Source organism: Salvia splendens, chromosome 5 (assembly GCF_004379255.2).
Source record: "Salvia splendens isolate huo1 chromosome 5, SspV2, whole genome shotgun sequence".
NCBI lineage: Eukaryota > Viridiplantae > Streptophyta > Magnoliopsida > Lamiales > Lamiaceae > Salvia > Salvia splendens.
The window spans coordinates 3,695-22,563 of record NC_056036.1 but is presented as its reverse complement, the minus strand read 5'-3'; the positions used below and the strand labels follow the sequence as shown (position 1 = coordinate 22,563).

The 18,869-nt window shown below is 45.4% G+C and overlaps 1 protein-coding gene across 1 annotated transcript; it reads right to left on the bottom strand.

The window, feature by feature from the left end:
* Window positions 1-11,649: 11,649 nt before the first annotated feature.
* Window positions 11,650-15,601, bottom strand: LOC121802363. Its single transcript, XM_042202029.1, has 5 exons — window positions 14,615-15,601; window positions 14,245-14,473; window positions 13,379-13,641; window positions 13,119-13,171; window positions 11,650-11,722 (listed from the first exon to the last, which is right to left on the bottom strand). Exons 1-5 carry the CDS (start codon window positions 15,599-15,601, stop codon window positions 11,650-11,652), a joined length of 1,605 nt encoding a protein of 534 aa, XP_042057963.1.
* Window positions 15,602-18,869: the final 3,268 nt, after the last annotated feature.

Here is an 18,869-nt window from a genome sequence, read left to right as displayed (position 1 = left end):
TCCTTATTTTTTTCTCTCTCATACTTTTCTCACTTTACTTTAATTGTTTAAATATCAATTTCTTAAATTCTATATCCAAAAGAAGTGCTTCACTTATCTTGGGACGGATAGAGTAGTATTATGCATTTAATGACTTGGACTTGTGAAGATATAGATATTTTGGGAAATTGAATAGTTTGAATTTACTCATCCTTGTTGACCACTTGAAGTAGCATTAGAAATCATATTTGATGTGCAACAGTAGGGTATAGTCATAATATGATTATCTCTTCGTCAAAATTTCTCGAACATGCCCTAGGCATCCTCCTACCGTATTTTTTGGAATCTTTAGAAGCCCATAACTTTTTCGTTACTTGTCCTTGTTGACTACTGGAAGTAGCATTAGAAATCATATTTGATGGGCAATGGTAGGGTATGGTCATAATCTGATTATCTTTTCGTCAAGTTTTCTCGAACAGGCCCTAGGTAGCCGCCTACTACCGTATTTTTTGGAATCTTCGGAAGCCCATAACTTATTCGTTACTCTTCATTGTTGACTACTTGAAGTAGCATTGGAAATCATATTTGACGAGAAACAGTAGGGTATGGTCATAATCTAATTATATCTTCGTCTAGTTTTCTCGAACAAGCCCTAGGCCCCGTACCGTGTTTTTTGAAATCTTCAGAGGCCCATAACTTTTTCTTTACTCATCCTTGTTAACCACTTGAAGTAGTATTAGAAATCATATTTGATGGGCAACAGTAGGGTATAGTCATAATCTAATTATCTATTCGTCGAAATTTCTCGAACAAGCTCTAGGCAGCCCCCCTACCGTATTTTTTAGAATCTTCGGAAGCCCATAACTTCTTCGTAACTCATCCTTGTTGACTACTTGAAGTAGAATTAGAAATCATATTTGATAGACAACAGTAGGGTATGGTCATAATTTGATTATCTCTTCGTCGAGTTTTCTCAAACAGGCCCTAGGCAGCCCCTTACCGAAATTTTTGAAATCTTCAGAGGCACATAACTTCTTCTTTACTTATTGTTGTTGAACACTTAAAGTAGCGTTAGAAATCATATTTGATGGGCAATAGTAGGGTATAGTCATAATCTGATTATCTCTACGTCGAAATTTCTCGAACCGGACCTAGGCAGCCGCCCCCTATCGTATTTTTTGGAATCTTCGGAAGCCCATAACTTCTTCGTTACTCGTCCTTGTTGACTACTTGAAGTAGCATTATAAATCATATTTGATGGGAAACATTAGGGTATGGTCATAATCTGATTATCTATTCGTCGAGTTTTCTCGAACAGTCCGTAGGGACACACATACCATAGATGTTGGAATATTCGGAAGCTCATAACTTCTTCGTTACTCGTCTTTGTTGACTACTTGAAGTAGAATTAGAAATCATATTTGATGGGAAACAATAGGGTATGGTCATAATGTGATTATCTCTTCGTCGAGTATTCTCAAATAGGCCCTAGGCGGCTTCCTACTTTATTTTTTAAAATTTTTTGAGGCCCATAACTTGTTCGTTACTCGTCCTTGTTGACTACTTGCAGTAGCATTAGAAATCATATTTGATGGCAACAATAGGGTATGGTCATAATCTGATTATCTCTTCGTCGAGGTTTCTCGAACAGACCCTAGGTAGCCAACCCCTTACCGTATATTTTGAAATCTTCAGAGGCCCATAACTATTCCTTTACTCATTCTTGTTGACCACTTGAAATAGCATTAGGAATCATATTTGATGGGAAACAGTAGGGTATAGTCATAACCTGATTATCTCTTCGTAGAAATTTCTCGAACAAGCCCTAGGCACCCCCTACCGTATTTTTTGGAATCTTCAGAAGCCCATAACTTCTTTGTTACTCGTCCTTGTTGACTATTTGAAGTAGCATTAGAAATCATATTTGATGGGCAACACTAGGGTATGGTCATAATTTGATTATCTCTTCGTCGAGTTTTTTCTCGAACAGGCCGTAGGTAGCCCCTACCGTAGATGTTGGATTATTCGGAATCCCATAACTTCTTCGTTACTCGTCTTTGTTGACTACTTGAAATAGCATTAGGAATCATATTTGATGGGAAACGGTAGGGTATGGTCATATTGTGATTATCTCTTCGTTGAGTATTCTCAAACAGGCCCTAGGCAGCCCCCAATCATATTTTTTTAAAATTTTCAAAGGCCCATAACTTTTTCGTTACTCGTCCTTGTTGACAACTTGAAATAGCATTAGAAATCATATTTGATGGGAAACGGTAGGGTATGATCATAATCTGATTATCTCTTCGTCGTGTTTTCTCGAACAGGCCGTAGGCAGCTAGCCCCCTAACGTATATTTTAGAATCTTCGGAAGCCCATAACTTCCTCGTTATTCATTTTTTAGACTATGTGAAGTATCATAAGAAATCATATTTGATGGGAAAAAATAAGGTATGATTACAATCTGATTATCACTTCGTCAAGTTTTCTCGAACAGGCCCTAGGCAGTCCCCTACTGTATTTTTTGAAATCATTATACACCCATAACTTTTTCTATACTCATCCTTGTTGACCACTTGAAGTAGCATTAGAAATAATATTTTATGGGCAACAGTAAAGTACAATCATAATCTGATTATATCTTTGTCGAAATTTCTCGAACCGGCCCTAGGCAGCCCCCTACCGTATTTTTTGGAATATTCAGAGGCCCATAACTATTTCTTTACTAATCCTTGTTGACCACTTGAAATAGAATTAGGATTCATATTTGATGGGCAACAGTAGGGTATAGTCATAACCCAATTATCTCTTCGTCGAAATTTCTCGAACATGCTCTATGCAACGCCCAACCGTATTCTTTTGCATCTTCGGAAGCTCATACTTTTTCGTTACTCGTCATTGTTGACAACTTGAAGTAGCATTAGAAATCATATTTGATGGGAAATAGCAGGGTATGGTCATAATCTGATTATCTCTTCGTCGAGTTTTCTAGAACAGGCCGTAGGCAGCCCCTACCGTATATTTTGGAATCTTCGGAAGCCCGAAACTTATTCGTTACTCGTCTTTGTTGGCTACTTGAAGTAGCATTAGAAATCATATTTGATGGGCAACAATAAGGTATGGTCATAATCTGATCATTTCTTCGTCAAGTTTTCTCGAATAGGCCCTAAGCAGTCCCCTACCGTATTTTTTGAAATCATCAGAGGCCCATAAATTTTTCTATACTCATCCTTATAGACCGTTTGAAGCAGCATTAGAAATCATATCTGATGGGCAACAGTATGGAATAGTCATAATCTGATTATCACTTCGTCGAAATTTATCGAACCGACCCTAGGCAGCCACCCCCTACCGTATTTTTTGGAATCTTCGGAGGCCCATAACGTCTTTGTTACTCGTCCTTGTTGACTATTTGAAGTAGCATTAGAAATCATATTTGATGGGCAACACTAGGGTATGGTCATAATCTGATTATCTTTTCGTCGAGATTTCTAGAACAGATCGTAGGCAGCCCTACCGTACATTTTGGAATCTTCGGAAGACCATAACTTATTCGTTACTCGTCTTTGTTGGCTACATGAAGTAGCATTAGAAATCATATTTTATGGGTAACAATAAGGTATGGTCATAATCTGATTATTTCTTCGTCGAGTTTTCTTGAACAGGCCCTAAGTAGTCCCCTACCGTATTTTTTGAAATCATCAGAGGCCCATAACTTTTTCTATACTCATCCTTGTTGAGTATTTGAAGCAGCCTTAGAAATCATATCTGATGGGCAACAGTATGGAATAGTCATAATCTGATTACCACTTCGTCGAAATTTCTCGAACCGGCTCTAGGTGGCCACCCTCTACCGTATTTTTTGGAATCTTCGGAAGCCCATAACTTCTTTGTTACTCGTCCTTGTTGACTATTTGAAGTAGCATTAGAAATCATATTTGATGGGCAACACTAGGGTATGGTCATAATTTGATTATCTCTTCGTCGAGTTTTTTCTCGAACAGGCCGTAGGTAGCCCCTACCGTAGATGTTGGATTATTCGGAATCCCATAACTTCTTCGTTACTCGTCTTTGTTGACTACTTGAAATAGCATTAGGAATCATATTTGATGGGAAACGGTAGGGTATGGTCATATTGTGATTATCTCTTCGTTGAGTATTCTCAAACAGGCCCTAGGCAGCCCCCAATCATATTTTTTTAAAATTTTCAAAGGCCCATAACTTTTTCGTTACTCGTCCTTGTTGACAACTTGAAATAGCATTAGAAATCATATTTGATGGGAAACGGTAGGGTATGATCATAATATGATTATCTCTTCGTCGTGTTTTCTCGAACAGGCCGTAGGCAGCTAGCCCCCTAACGTATATTTTAGAATCTTCGGAAGCCCATAACTTCCTCGTTATTCATTTTTTAGACTATGTGAAGTATCATAAGAAATCATATTTGATGGGAAAAAATAAGGTATGATTACAATCTGATTATCACTTCGTCAAGTTTTCTCGAACAGGCCCTAGGCAGTCCCCTACTGTATTTTTTGAAATCATTATACACCCATAACTTTTTCTATACTCATCCTTGTTGACCACTTGAAGTAGCATTAGAAATAATATTTTATGGGCAACAGTAAAGTACAATCATAATCTGATTATATCTTTGTCGAAATTTCTCGAACCGGCCCTAGGCAGCCCCCTACCGTATTTTTTGGAATATTCAGAGGCCCATAACTATTTCTTTACTAATCCTTGTTGACCACTTGAAATAGAATTAGGATTCATATTTGATGGGCAACAGTAGGGTATAGTCATAACCCAATTATCTCTTCGTCGAAATTTCTCGAACATGCTCTATGCAACGCCCAACCGTATTCTTTTGCATCTTCGGAAGCTCATACTTTTTCGTTACTCGTCATTGTTGACAACTTGAAGTAGCATTAGAAATCATATTTGATGGGAAATAGCAGGGTATGGTCATAATCTGATTATCTCTTCGTCGAGTTTTCTAGAACAGGCCGTAGGCAGCCCCTACCGTATATTTTGGAATCTTCGGAAGCCCGAAACTTATTCGTTACTCGTCTTTGTTGGCTACTTGAAGTAGCATTAGAAATCATATTTGATGGGCAACAATAAGGTATGGTCATAATCTGATCATTTCTTCGTCAAGTTTTCTCGAATAGGCCGTAAGCAGTCCCCTACCGTATTTTTTGAAATCATCAGAGGCCCATAAATTTTTCTATACTCATCCTTATAGACCGTTTGAAGCAGCATTAGAAATCATATCTGATGGGCAACAGTATGGAATAGTCATAATCTGATTATCACTTCGTCGAAATTTATCGAACCGACCCTAGGCAGCCACCCCCTACCGTATTTTTTGGAATCTTCGGAGGCCCATAACGTCTTTGTTACTCGTCCTTGTTGACTATTTGAAGTAGCATTAGAAATCATATTTGATGGGCAACACTAGGGTATGGTCATAATCTGATTATCTTTTCGTCGAGATTTCTAGAACAGATCGTAGGCAGCCCTACCGTACATTTTGGAATCTTCGGAAGACCATAACTTATTCGTTACTCGTCTTTGTTGGCTACATGAAGTAGCATTAGAAATCATATTTTATGGGTAACAATAAGGTATGGTCATAATCTGATTATTTCTTCGTCGAGTTTTCTTGAACAGGCCCTAAGTAGTCCCCTACCGTATTTTTTGAAATCATCAGAGGCCCATAACTTTTTCTATACTCATCCTTGTTGAGTATTTGAAGCAGCCTTAGAAATCATATCTGATGGGCAACAGTATGGAATAGTCATAATCTGATTACCACTTCGTCGAAATTTCTCGAACCGGCTCTAGGTGGCCACCCTCTTCCGTATTTTTTGGAATCTTCGGAAGCCCATAACTTCTTTGTTACTCGTCCTTGTTGACTATTTGAAGTAGCATTAGAAATCATATTTGATGGGCAACACTAGGGTATGGTCATAATTTGATTATCTCTTCGTCGAGTTTTTTCTCGAACAGGCCGTAGGTAGCCCCTACCGTAGATGTTGGATTATTCGGAATCCCATAACTTTTTCGTTACTCGTCCTTGTTGACAACTTGAAATAGCATTAGAAATCATATTTGATGGGAAACGGTAGGGTATGATCATAATCTGATTATCTCTTCGTCGTGTTTTCTCGAACAGGCCGTAGGCAGCTAGCCCCCTAACGTATATTTTAGAATCTTCGGAAGCCCATAACTTCCTCGTTATTCATTTTTTAGACTATGTGAAGTATCATAAGAAATCATATTTGATGGGAAAAAATAAGGTATGATTACAATCTGATTATCACTTCGTCAAGTTTTCTCGAACAGGCCATAGGCAGTCCCCTACTGTATTTTTTGAAATCATTATACACCCATAACTTTTTCTATACTCATCCTTGTTGACCACTTGAAGTAGCATTAGAAATAATATTTTATGGGCAACAGTAAAGTACAATCATAATCTGATTATATCTTTGTCGAAATTTCTCGAACCGGCCCAAGGCAGCCCCCTACCGTATTTTTTGGAATATTCAGAGGCCCATAACTATTTCTTTACTCATCCTTGTTGACCACTTGAAATAGAATTAGGATTCATATTTGATGGGCAACAGTAGGGTATAGTCATAACCCAATTATCTCTTCGTCGAAATTTTCGAACATGCTCTAGGCAACCCCCAACAATAGTTTTTTGGATCATCTGAAGCCCATAACTTTTTCGTTACTCGTCCTTGTTGACAACTTGAAGTAGCATTAGAAATCATATTTGATGGAAAACAGTAGGGTATGGTCATAATCTGATTATCTCTTCGTCGAGTTTTCTAGAACAGGCCGTAGGCAGCCCATACCATATATTTTGGAATCTTTGGAAGCCCATAACTTATTCGTTACTCGTCTTTGTTGGCTACTTGAAGTAGCATTAGAAATCATATTTGATGGGCAACAATAAGGTATGGTCATAATCTGATTATTTCTTCGTCGAGTTTTCTCATCCTTGTTGACCATTTGAAGCAGCATTAGAAATCATATCTGATGGGCAACAATATGGAATAATCATAATCTGATTATCACTTCGTCGAAATTTCTCGAATCGGCCCTAGGTAGCTACCCCTACCGTATTTTTGGAATCTTCGGAGGCCCATAACATCTTTGTTACTCTTCCTTGTTGACTATTTGAAGTAGCATTAGAAATCATATTTGATGGGAAACACTAGGGTATGGTCATAATCTGATTATCTCTTCGTCGAGTTTTCTAGAACAGGCCGTAGACAGCCCCTACCGTATATTTTGGAATCTTCGGAAGACCATAACTTATTCGTTACTCGTCTTTGTTGGCTACTTGAAGTAGCATTATAAATCATATTTGATGGGCAACAATAAGGTATGATCATAATCTGATTATTTCTTCGTCGAGTTTTCTCGAACAAGCCCTAAGCAGTCCCCTACCGTATATTTTGAAATCATTAGAGGCCCATAACTTTTTCTATACTCATCCTTGTTGACCATTTGAAGCAGCCTTAGAAATCATATCTGATGGGCAACAATATGGAATAGTCATAATCTGATTATCACTTCGTCGAAATTTCTCAAACCGGCCCTAGGTAGCCACCCCCTACCGTATTTTTTGGAATCTTCGGAAGCCCATAACTTCTTTGTTACTCGTCCTTGTTGACTATTTGAAGTAGCATTAGAAACCATATTTTATGGGCAACACTAGGGTATGGTTATAATTTGATTATCTCTTCGTCGAGTTTTTTCTCGAACAGGCCGTAGGTAGCCCTTACCCTAGATGTTGGATTATTCGGAATCCCATAACTTCTTCGTTACTCATCTTTGTTGACTACTTGAAATAGCATTAGGAATTATATTTGATGGGAAACGGTAGGGTATGGTCATAATCTGATTATCTATTCGTCGTGTTTTCTCGAACAGGCCTTAGGCAGCCAGCCCCCTACCGTATATTTTAGAATCTTCGGAAGCCCATAACTTCCTCGTTACTCGTTTTTTATACTATTTGAAGTATCATAAGAAATCATATTTGATGGAAAAAATAAGGTATGGTTACAATCTGATTATCACTTCGTCGAGTTTTCTCGAACAGGCCATAGGCAGTCCCCTACTATATTTTGTGAAATATAGTAGGGTTTAGGGTTTTTTTTAACACCATCACGGCGGGGGGTTAAGGCGGACCCCCAACCTGTATATATCAAAAATCACCAAAAGACCATACATCAGACGAGCCCAAAAGTGACTCGGTCCGCACGAGAGATACAAAACACAAGAGCTAACAAAGCTACTATGGTATCCCCACAGACCGGGTACTAACCATCTAACTAAAGACAGAAAAACATGACCAAGCTATACATCATAAAAAGGACAAGGATGATGGCCAAAAGCTGGCCAAATCCAAAGGAAATAAAAAACCATAAATCAAAACCACGAACCAAGTGAAGTAGTCATCCATCTCGATATCTGAATCTGAAGTTCGGATAGCCCAACTGGTCCATCCTGACGAGCGACTTCAAATACCGAGGCGCTGAATCCACATCAAAGAAGGTGATGGCAGGGGTCTGGACCCCCCTACCTGCCAAAAAGTCTGCTGGTCGGTTGCCCTCTCGAAAGATGTGAGAGAACATGAACTGTATCTGTGCGAGCAAAGTACGAATGCGAGCCATGTGATGTCTCACATCCGCTGCTCCTCCGCGTCCTGAAGTGAACACCGCGACCACTGCTGCCGCATCCATCTCGAGCCAGACATGCGAGGAGAACTGCATAGCCAGTGTCAGCCCGTGAAGAAGAGCTAAAAGCTCCGCCTCGAAGGCCGACCCAGCTGCGAGAGGCGTACAAAAGGCTCCCAAGAGAGAACCGTCTGAGCCACGAACCACTCCCCCACCGCCTGCCTGTCCCGTGGAGCTATTAAAGGCCCCGTCGGTGTTCAGCTTCACCCAATGATCGTCGGGTGGATGCCAAAGCACTTGCAGGGACCTCAGCACTCGCCGGTGAGGAGGAATCGAAGGCATGAAGTCAACAGCCGGAGAGCAACCACGCAAATGAGTGGGGACGAGCACGCATGCCGCCACCAAGATCAGCAGGTGCCGAACAACCTGCCAAATAACATGTGAAGAACGAAAAGAAATGCCGCGATGCTTGCAGCTATTCCTCTCCGTCCAGATAAACCAGTATAGCAAACAGGGAATGATGAAGCTGATGTGCAAGGCGGTGGCCCTGTGAGAGGACCTCCACCAAAAACCTAATCTATGTGCAATGTCAGTGCACGTGTGAATGTGTGTGCTGATGTAAGGGAACCAGCCATCAAAGTAATCCCAAACCGATCTCGCCAGAGGACTCGACACAAACAAATGCTGAAACGACTCGACTGAGAAAGAAGAGACACAACAGAGACACTTGGATGCAAGAGAGATACCCCGGGCCTGAACATAACACTCAACAGGGAGCCTCTGGAGGAGGAGGCGCCAGATGAAGACAGAGATGGTAGGGGTCAACCCAGCATTCCAAACCATGCGAAGTCCGAAATGTCTAGGGGACCGTGTCCGGATGAGCTCCCAGGCTGAGGCCGTCGAGAACTCGCCATCGCCAGTGAGGCTCCATCGCATCACATCCCGCCTGCCCACCTCAATCGGAACAGCCCTGATAAGATCCAAAACATGCAAAGGCACACCATACAAAGCCAGATAATCATGCAGTTTTTCAACATGCCAAGTATGATCACGCCAAAACCTAGAGACCTCAGCGGCAGGAAGATCAGTCCCGGGCGGACAATAGGTCCTAAGGGGTCGATCCCCGACCCACACGTCGTCCCAGAAACTAATCCGCCCTTCGCCTAGGGACCACCTAATGAGACCATGAACCTGACCCCTAATGTCCGTGAGACGATGCCAGATAGGACTATCATGCACAGAGTAAGGAGAAATGAAAGCACGACCAGCATGGAAACAGTACTTGCGCATGGTGAACTGCGCCCAAAGTGAATCCTGCGCGAGAAATCTCCACCAGAGCTTGATGCTGAAAGCTTTGACGACCTCGCTGAAACGACGGATGCCGAGGCCTCCCTCATCCAATGGCAGGCAAATCTTATTCTTCCAGCTAACCTAGTGAATCTTCCTCTGCTCCCCAATAGTACCCCAAAAGAACCGGGCCAAGAGCTGCTCCAATTCCCTCATCCAATACTGATACGGCTTCAGGACCTGGAAGATGTGAAGAGGGATGGTGACAAGGGTGCTCTTGATCAGAGCGAGGCTTTTTTTTTTTTTTTTTTTTTTTTTTTTTTTTCCTTCAAACACCATCACGGCGGGGGGTTAAGGCGGACCCCCAACCTGTATATATCAAAAATCACCAAAAGAACATACATCAGACGAGCCCAAAAGTGACTCGGTCCGCACGAGAGATACAAAACACAAGAGCTATCAAAGCTACTATGGTATCCCCACAGACCGGGTACTAACCATCTAACTAAAGAGAAAATAAACATATCAAAGCGATACATCAAAAAAAAGAACAAGGAGGATGGCCAAAAGCGGGACAAAACCAAAGGAAATCAAAAAACCATAAATCAAAACCACGAACCTAGTGTTTAGGGTTTAGGGTTCAGGGTTTCCTATATGAAGGAGGAAATTACAAATCAACTCCTATAACAAGGAGGAAAGACAAATTACGCCACCCAGGGTTCAAACTCGAGACCTCCAGGATGAACGCGGTATCCAGCACCCTTTACCGCTAGGCCAAGGGGCTTGGATTTTAGGGGGTTTAGGGTTCAGGGTTCAGGGTTTTTTTTTTTTTTTTTTTTTTTTTTTTTTTTTTTTTTAGGAGGATCGACGATGGTTCCCCATCTACCCTCCGATGTGACTCGGACCCCCGACCTAACAGTTGGAGGTGAAGCGTCTTACCCCGTAGGTGCGCTTCGTTGTCATTCTGGGCCCACAGGCCCAAGGAGAAATTAATCCCCAAATCTGCACTTCCTAGGATTCGAACCTGCGACCTCCTAGGAAGTGAAAGCTCCTTGATATCAACTCCCAAGCCACTAGAGCAGCTTGGTTGGATGGGTTCAGGGTTCAGGGTTTAGGGTTTAGGGTTTAGGGTTTAGGGTTTAGGGTTCAGGGTTCAGGGTTTTTTTTTTTTTCCTCAAACACCATTACGGCGGGGGGTTAGGCGGACCCCCAACCTGTCCATATCAAATCAAACGATAAAGTGTCGTACATTGACCAAGCCCAAAAGTGACTTGGTCCGCAAAAAAAGATACATATCAAAAAACTTATCTAAGCTACTAGGATATCCCCACAAGCCGGGTATTATCCATCTAGCAAACGAACTAATAAAGCACATAATAACTTGGGCGATGACCAAGGAGTGGTCAAGCCCAAAGGAAATACAAGAAATACATATCAAAATCCATAACAAAAATAAGAACTCATCCATCTCGATATCTGAATCTGAAGTTCGGATAGCCCAGCTGGTCCATCCTCACAAGCGACTTCAAGTACCGAGGCGCTGTATCTGAATCGTAGTAAGTGATGGCAGGGGTCTGGACCCCCCTACCTGCAAGAAAATCTGCTGCTCGGTTACCCTCTCGGTGGATGTGAGAGAACCGAACCTGCATCTGTGAGAGCAAAATGCGAATGCGAGCCATGTGATGTCTCACGTCCGCCACTCCCATGCGTCCCGAAGTGAACACTGCGACCACTGCTGCTGCATCCATCTCGACCCAAACCTGTGATGAGAACTCCATAGCCATCGTCAACCCATGAAGAAGAGCTAGAAGCTCCGCCTCGAAGGCCGACGCAACTACAAGGGGCGTGCAAAACGCCCTCAAAAGAGAACCGTCTGAGCCACGAACCACTCCCCCACCACCAGCCTGTCCCGTCGAGGTAGAGAAGGCCCCATCTGTGTTCAGCTTCACCCAAGGATCGTCGGGTGGATGCCAAAGCACACTCAAGGACCTCAGAACTCGCCGGCGAGGAGGAACTGAAGGCATGAAGTCGACAGTCGGGGTGCAACCGCGCCAATGAAGGGGGACTAGCACACCCGCCGCCACAAGAATCCGCAAATGCCTAATCACCTGCCAAATAACATGGGAAGAACGAAAAGAAACGCCGCGGTGCTTGCAGCTATTCCTCTCCGTCCAAATGAACCAATATACCAAGCAAGGAATGATAAAACTGATGTGCAAGGTGGGAGCCCTGTGAGAGGACCTCCACCAAAAACCTAATCTAAGTGCAATATCAGTGCACGTGTGAATGTGTGTGCTAATATAAGGGAACCAGCCATCGAAGTAGTCCCAAACAGATCTCGCCAACGGACTCGACACAAACAAATGCTGAAAAGACTCGACTGAAAAAGAAGAGACACAACACAGACACTTGGATGCGAGAGAGATACCGCGGGTCTGAACATAGCACTCAACAGGGACCCTCTGGAGGAGGAGGCGCCAGATGAAGATAGAAATGGTCGGGGTCAGCCCAGCATTCCAAACCATGCGAAGTCCGAAATGTCTAGGGGACCGTGTCCGGATGAGCTCCCAAGCTGAGGCCGTCGAGAACTCGCCATCGCCAGTGAGGCTCCATCGCATCACATCCCGCCTGCCCACCTCAATCGGAACAGCCCTGATAAGATCCAACACATGCAAAGGCACACCATACAAAGCCAAATAATCATGCATTTTATCAACATGCCAAGTATGATCACGCCAAAACCTAGAGACCTCAGCGGCAGGAAGATCAGTCCCAGGCAGGCAATAGGTCCTAAGGGGGAGATCCCCGACCCACACGTCATCCCAGAAACTAATCTGCCCTTCGCCGAGGGACCACCTAATGAGACCATGAACCTGACCCCTAATGTCCGTGAGACGATGCCATATAGGACTATCATGCACAGAGTAAGGAGAAATGAAGGCACGACCAGCATGGAAACAATACTTGCGCATGGTGAACTGCGCCCATAGTGAATCCTGCGCGAGAAATCTCCACCAGAGCTTGATGCTGAAAGCTTTGACGAGCTCACGAAAACGACGGATGCCAAGGCCTCCCTCATCCAACGGCAAGCAAATCTTCTTCTTCCAGCTAACCCAGTGAATCTTCCTCTGCTCCCCAACCGTGCCCCAAAAGAACCTGGCCAAGATCTGCTCCAAGTCGCTCATCCAGTACTCAAACGGCTTCAGAACCTGGAAGATGTGAAGAGGGATAATGACAAGGGTGCTCTTGATCAGAGCAAGGCGACCTCCAAGAGAGAGATGTCTGTGGGACCAGTTGTGAATCCGGTCCACCATCTTCTGTCGGATATCTAAAAGGTAGTCGGCCTTCAGCCCCCCCTTATAGATAGGCACTCCCAGGTAAGTGAAAGGGAGGAATCCCTGCTGGAATCCACTCACCTCTGCCACCTCGGCCGCCCAAGAGTCGAACTTCTGAAAGAGATAGAAGTGACTCTTTCCCTTGTTCACCATCTGGCCCGACACGGCAGAATAGTGGTCAAGACAATGTACCAGCCTCTCCACGGACTGTCTGTGCGCCATGACAAAAATGACAATGTCGTCGGCATAAGACAGATGGGATATGGCCGGCGCGCGTCGAGCACATCTATACTCCATATCAGGATGTGTGGCCACAAGCCTGTCCAAGCTCCTCGACAGATAATCTGCAGCAAGCACGAACAAAGACGGCGATAACGGATCTCCCTGGCGAAGTCCCCTCGTAGAGTGGAAGAAACCTGCCGAAGCCCCGTTCACAAGCACAGAGAACCAGCAAGAAGATATACATCTCCTGACCATACTCATCCACCCCGGCGGGAATCCCATCCTCTCAAGCACCATGAGGAGGAAAGGCCACTGCACTCGATCATAGGCCTTCGCCATATCTAGCTTGAGGGCCAGATTAGGGGAGTTAGCCTTCTGAATGAGCGACCTGCTGATATCATGAATCAATTCCTGAGCCAGGAGCACATTATCACTAAGCAAGCGACCCTTGACAAAACCGCTCTGGTTCGGCGCCAATACTAGAGGAAGCAGTGGCGCCAAACGCGATGTCAAGATCTTGGTGATGATCTTGTTGGTCACATTGCAAAGGCTAATCGGCCTGTACTCCGCCCAGGTCGCCGGGCTTGCCTTCTTCGGCAAGAGTATGATGGTCGTGGCTGTGAAGCTGCGGGGCATAGGGGCCCCCAAGAAGAAGTCCTCCACTGCTGCCACCACCTCTGCTCCAACGATGTCCCAACAGTGCTGGAAGAACAGGGACGAGAAACCATCCGGTCCAGAGGCGCTGTCTCCACTGATGCCAAAGACCGCCGCTCTCACCTCATCTGAGTCCGGGACTGCACAGAGGCCCTCGCGGTCCACTGAGTCTGGAAGGCTGCTCAAGAGATCAAGGTCCGGCTGCTCCAACTGCTCAACGTCTGTCGTGAGCAGCTGCTGAAAGAAACCTACCACCGACTGTCTGATATCGTCCTCTGACGTGAGAGTCTGTCCTCCTGCCTGAATGGCGTGAATCCGTGACTTCACCCGCTTCTGTCGCACCCACCCATGGAAGAATTTGGAATTTCTTTCGCCTTCTGCCGCCCACCGAATGGCAGCCTTCTGCTTCCAGAAATCCTCCTCCATCCTAGTGCAGAGTACATAGAGAGCGGTGCATCGGCTGAGCTCACTCCTATGGGCTCCCGTGGGATCCCCGTCGTAAGCCGCCTGCGCAACGGTAACTGCCTCCTCTGCCTCCCTCAGCCTCTCGAAGATGTTCCCAAAGACCTCTCTGTTCCATCCTTTGAGAAAATTCTTCACTCTGCTGAGTTTGAACTGAAGATTGAGCATGCCGAAGAAGCCCGTCTCCGCCGCCCACACTCTGGTGATCTCATTCCTGAAAGTATGATGCCGTACCCACATGTTCTGAAACCTAAAGGATGGCCTCGGAATCTGGGTAGTGAGCTGGCATCGCACGAGCAAAGGGGCATGATCTGAAGAGATCCTAGGCAAGTGAGTCACCCTAGTAGCTGCAAAGACTGTCGTCCAATGCTCCCCTAGAAGGACTCTGTCCAACCTCTCCCAGAGCCCACTCCTCGTCCAAGTAAAAGGTGGGCCATCAAAGCCTGGGTCCAGGAGCTGGCAGTCTGCAACGGCGTCAGCAAAGTCCATCATCTCTCCGTGCCTATCTGTCGTACTGCCCCGTCTCTCTTCCTCCAACAAGAAGATGTTGAAGTCGCCTCCAACAAGCCAGGGTGCCCCGTCAGTCCCTAAGGAGATGTCCCTGAGCTTATTCCACAAATCGTATCTCCCCTCCCTCGAGCACTTAGCGTACACTACGGAGAGAAAGATTGGAGTAGGGAATAAAGCAGCAGTAACTCGGACATGAAGAACTTGCTCGGAATCGTCGATCACATCGACCTGCCAATCCCTGTGAGAGAAGATCCAAATCTTGCCGTTTGTGTTCGAGCACCTAAATTGCAACCCAAAGCGCCTACTAAAGAAAGAAGGCTGGGGTTCTGTCTGAGGCTCAAGCACTGCGGCAAACAACACACTATACATATCGATCATATTCTTGAAACTGCCTTGGGTAGTACTAGTAGCGTTCGCTATCCCCTGGGCATTCCAGATCATGAAATGGCTAGACATTGGAAACTCAGCGAGTTCCCGAGGCCGATAGCCTCGCCCTCTTCGGTGTACCCTCTGCTGGAGGGGAAGGAGGTCCTATGTACTGAATCACCGGATCTGAGAGTTCAAGCCTCGTCTTCGGTACCTCACAAATCATATGATCCTGGTGGTCATCGCTGTCTACCTCAACCTCAGCATCATCAGAGGGAAAATCCTCCAAGGCTCCGAACATGTTGTTGTCATGCAACACCATCGCTAGGGGGCCGAACCCGAGCCCAAGTCGAAGTGTAGGAGAGAGCGATCTAGAACCCCGCTCACTCTCTGACGAGGACTCATCCGCCTCAATGCCATGCTCTCCCTCGCCGTCTGACACTGTCCTCGCTGCGATAGAGGCTGCCCGTCTCTCTGCCCGGCGCTTCTCTCGCCACCTCTGTCGACAAGCAACATTCTTCGCGTTCATCTTCTTCTTAGGGGCGACGAAACCGTCGTCCTCAGCAACCTGTGCACCCTCTGCGGCTGCGGAAGAAGACCCAGGGTGTGAGACAGAGGTGGGGGCCATCTCTCTGACCGCCAACTCCTGCCTGCGTCTCACTTGACACGGAGGCTGGCTAACCTCTGGGGGAGGCCTCTCTGTAGCCTTTCCCGCGCTAGGCTGCTGCCGCTGGACCTGTGTAGGATTACCAGCCGTGGAGGTCGCCGCAAGGGGCTGCTCTGCACGTCGCAACTCGCTCTCTCTGTTGGGAGTCGGTCTGTTCTGTGCGGGCGGCCCGTACGTGTAATCCCTCTTAGGAGGCATGGGGCGCTTCCCAGAAGCGTAGCAAGTCATCGCCGAGTGGCCTACGTGCTTGCACTCGGAACAATATAGGGGAATCTTATCCCATTTCACCTTCAAAGTCACGTGTTTCCCTGCAATGTTAATATCTATCTCCTCTGGAATAGGCCTCGACAAATCAACCTCAACACAAATACGTGCAAAGGACACGCGTGATCTAGAAATAGTGGCACGATCCACTTGTACTGGCTTACCTAGCATCTCACCAATGGCAATTAAGGAGGACTCCTCAAATAAGTGCACAGGTAACGCAAGAATGTTACACCAAATTGCCACAATAGGTATCTCAAAAAAAGGATCAAAATCAGGGGTCCATTTAAAAACACGCATTGGGTGATGTTCAACATACCACACAGGAGAATTATTCGGACCATTTAACAATTTCACATAGTCACGCATATCAGACAATTGTATAAAAATATGTTTTGCATTCAAAACATTCCAAGACATTGCACCCACAAATTTGATATTACCTAAGGCCTTTTGAATTTGGTGGGCAGGGGGGATGGAGTGTGAAAATTTGCCGACGATGGCAGGTCCTAAACGGCCTGCAAGAATAGAAGTTTCATTAGCCGAAAAAAATAAGCACGGTTTACCCTCGACAATGCGGACCTCGCCACGCTTATCGGCTCTTTCACGATCAAGCAATATGGGACCCTCCGCCGGCTGCCCCGACCGAAGAACATCAGCCATGGAGCGGCCAAAATGGATGTTAGGCTGTCCTCCATTGGAGTTTTCGTGCTGATCATGATGGTGAGAAGTAGAAGCACCCTCTCGGTTCATTTCCTTTTCCATAGATTCTGGCCCGGTTTTAGTGACATTTGTTGGGTTCGTTGGGGCTGTTTTGGTGGGTTGTCCAGCATGAGGAGCTGGGACTGAGATGGCTGCTGGACTGGTTTGTACAGCAGAGGCTCCGGCAGCCTTTTTCTGACCATTTCCGGCTGACTGCAAGGGAGGAAATTCTGCCATTTTTTCATCTACTAGAGGAGCAGTTTCAATGCGTTGGGGCAATTTTTGTTGGGCAATCTGCTGCCTGGTTCGAACTCCAGAGAACAAGGACGCTGCTATTTCATTATTTTTGAGAATGGACTTGGGTTGGAATTTTTTCTTCTTTTGGGCTGATTTGGCAGGAAGTTTAAAAAGGGAACGTGGTTGGGATTTATTTTTGGTTTGGGCTGCGGTTTTTTTGACGTTGGCAGGTGGGTCGGGCAATTTAGGATGAGACTGTATTTTATTTTGGTTATCGGGTCTGGACTGATGTGTATTGGGTTTAATAGGCTGGTGGGGATTTTCGGGAGGCATGGAATTTTTTAAGAGAGGCGTTGGGCTGGGGGAAACGACTTGTCCAGATAGAACACTTACCTGCTGGGGGATGGGATTATTTAGGCCCATCGAAGGAGGCCCAATTACAGCAGCTTCTCCAACTTGCTGCACCACCAGAGATCGATTCTCCACCATGTCCAAATGAGTGTTTTCCTCCGCATGAAACAAATTACTGACGTCCTTAAAGTTTGCAAGATTCTCCTCTTCAAATTCACGAATATCTCCCAAAATTAATTCAGGATCCGCGCCTCCACGACTTTGCATAATTCTTCCCCTATTTTCCGCATGCAATCTTTCCAAATCCAGCCTTTTTCCTTCGGTTTGAACTTGAATATGGGGCGTTTTGAAACTGCCCAGATTTCCAAGAATCTCGCTATTCTCCTCAACGCTCCCATCTTCCAAAAAATCGGCCAGATACATGTTGGATATGGCCTTAGCTTTGTGAGTGGCCAAGGAAACCCTAGATGGCGCCGTCGTAGACTGTTCAACGATGAACGAAGACTCCGTCGCCGGAGTTGCGAACTGACTGGACATGGACAGAATGTCATCCCGATGACCACCAAAATGCCCATTCTTCTCATCTGCTCGACGTTGCTCCTCCATCTCCTTCTCAAATTCCTCCGCGACATCCACCGAGCCGTCGGAGGGACAATCTGGAAACTCACCAACGTCCTCTTCCTTCCCTGATTCCTCCATCTTTTCCAAAGAATTCCTCCATTCCTCCTCCGAGATTGAGCGACCACCTCTCTTATCCCAGTCTGCTTGCGTTCCAGGGATCGGCGGCGGCGGATCCGCCATGGCCGGAAATGCTGAAGCTTTCCGACGACCACAAAAACTCACAAAACTTGGGTAGAAAGGTTCAGCGCAACCCACCCACACCAGAACAGGACTCGACGCGACGAACTGGCGGCAAAATCCGCCGGAAAAGAGAAATAAGACGACGACCAAAAAAAGTGACGACGGCAAAAAATGAAAACTGCCGATTTCCGGCAAAAAACTCGACGCAAAGACAAAAACTAAACGGTAGAAACACTACTAAGACGATTACGAACAGAAAGGACGGAAAAAAACTAACAAAACATGGCTAAAAGTGACGAAATCTGATTTGGGGACCTCCAAAAGCTAGAGAGCATT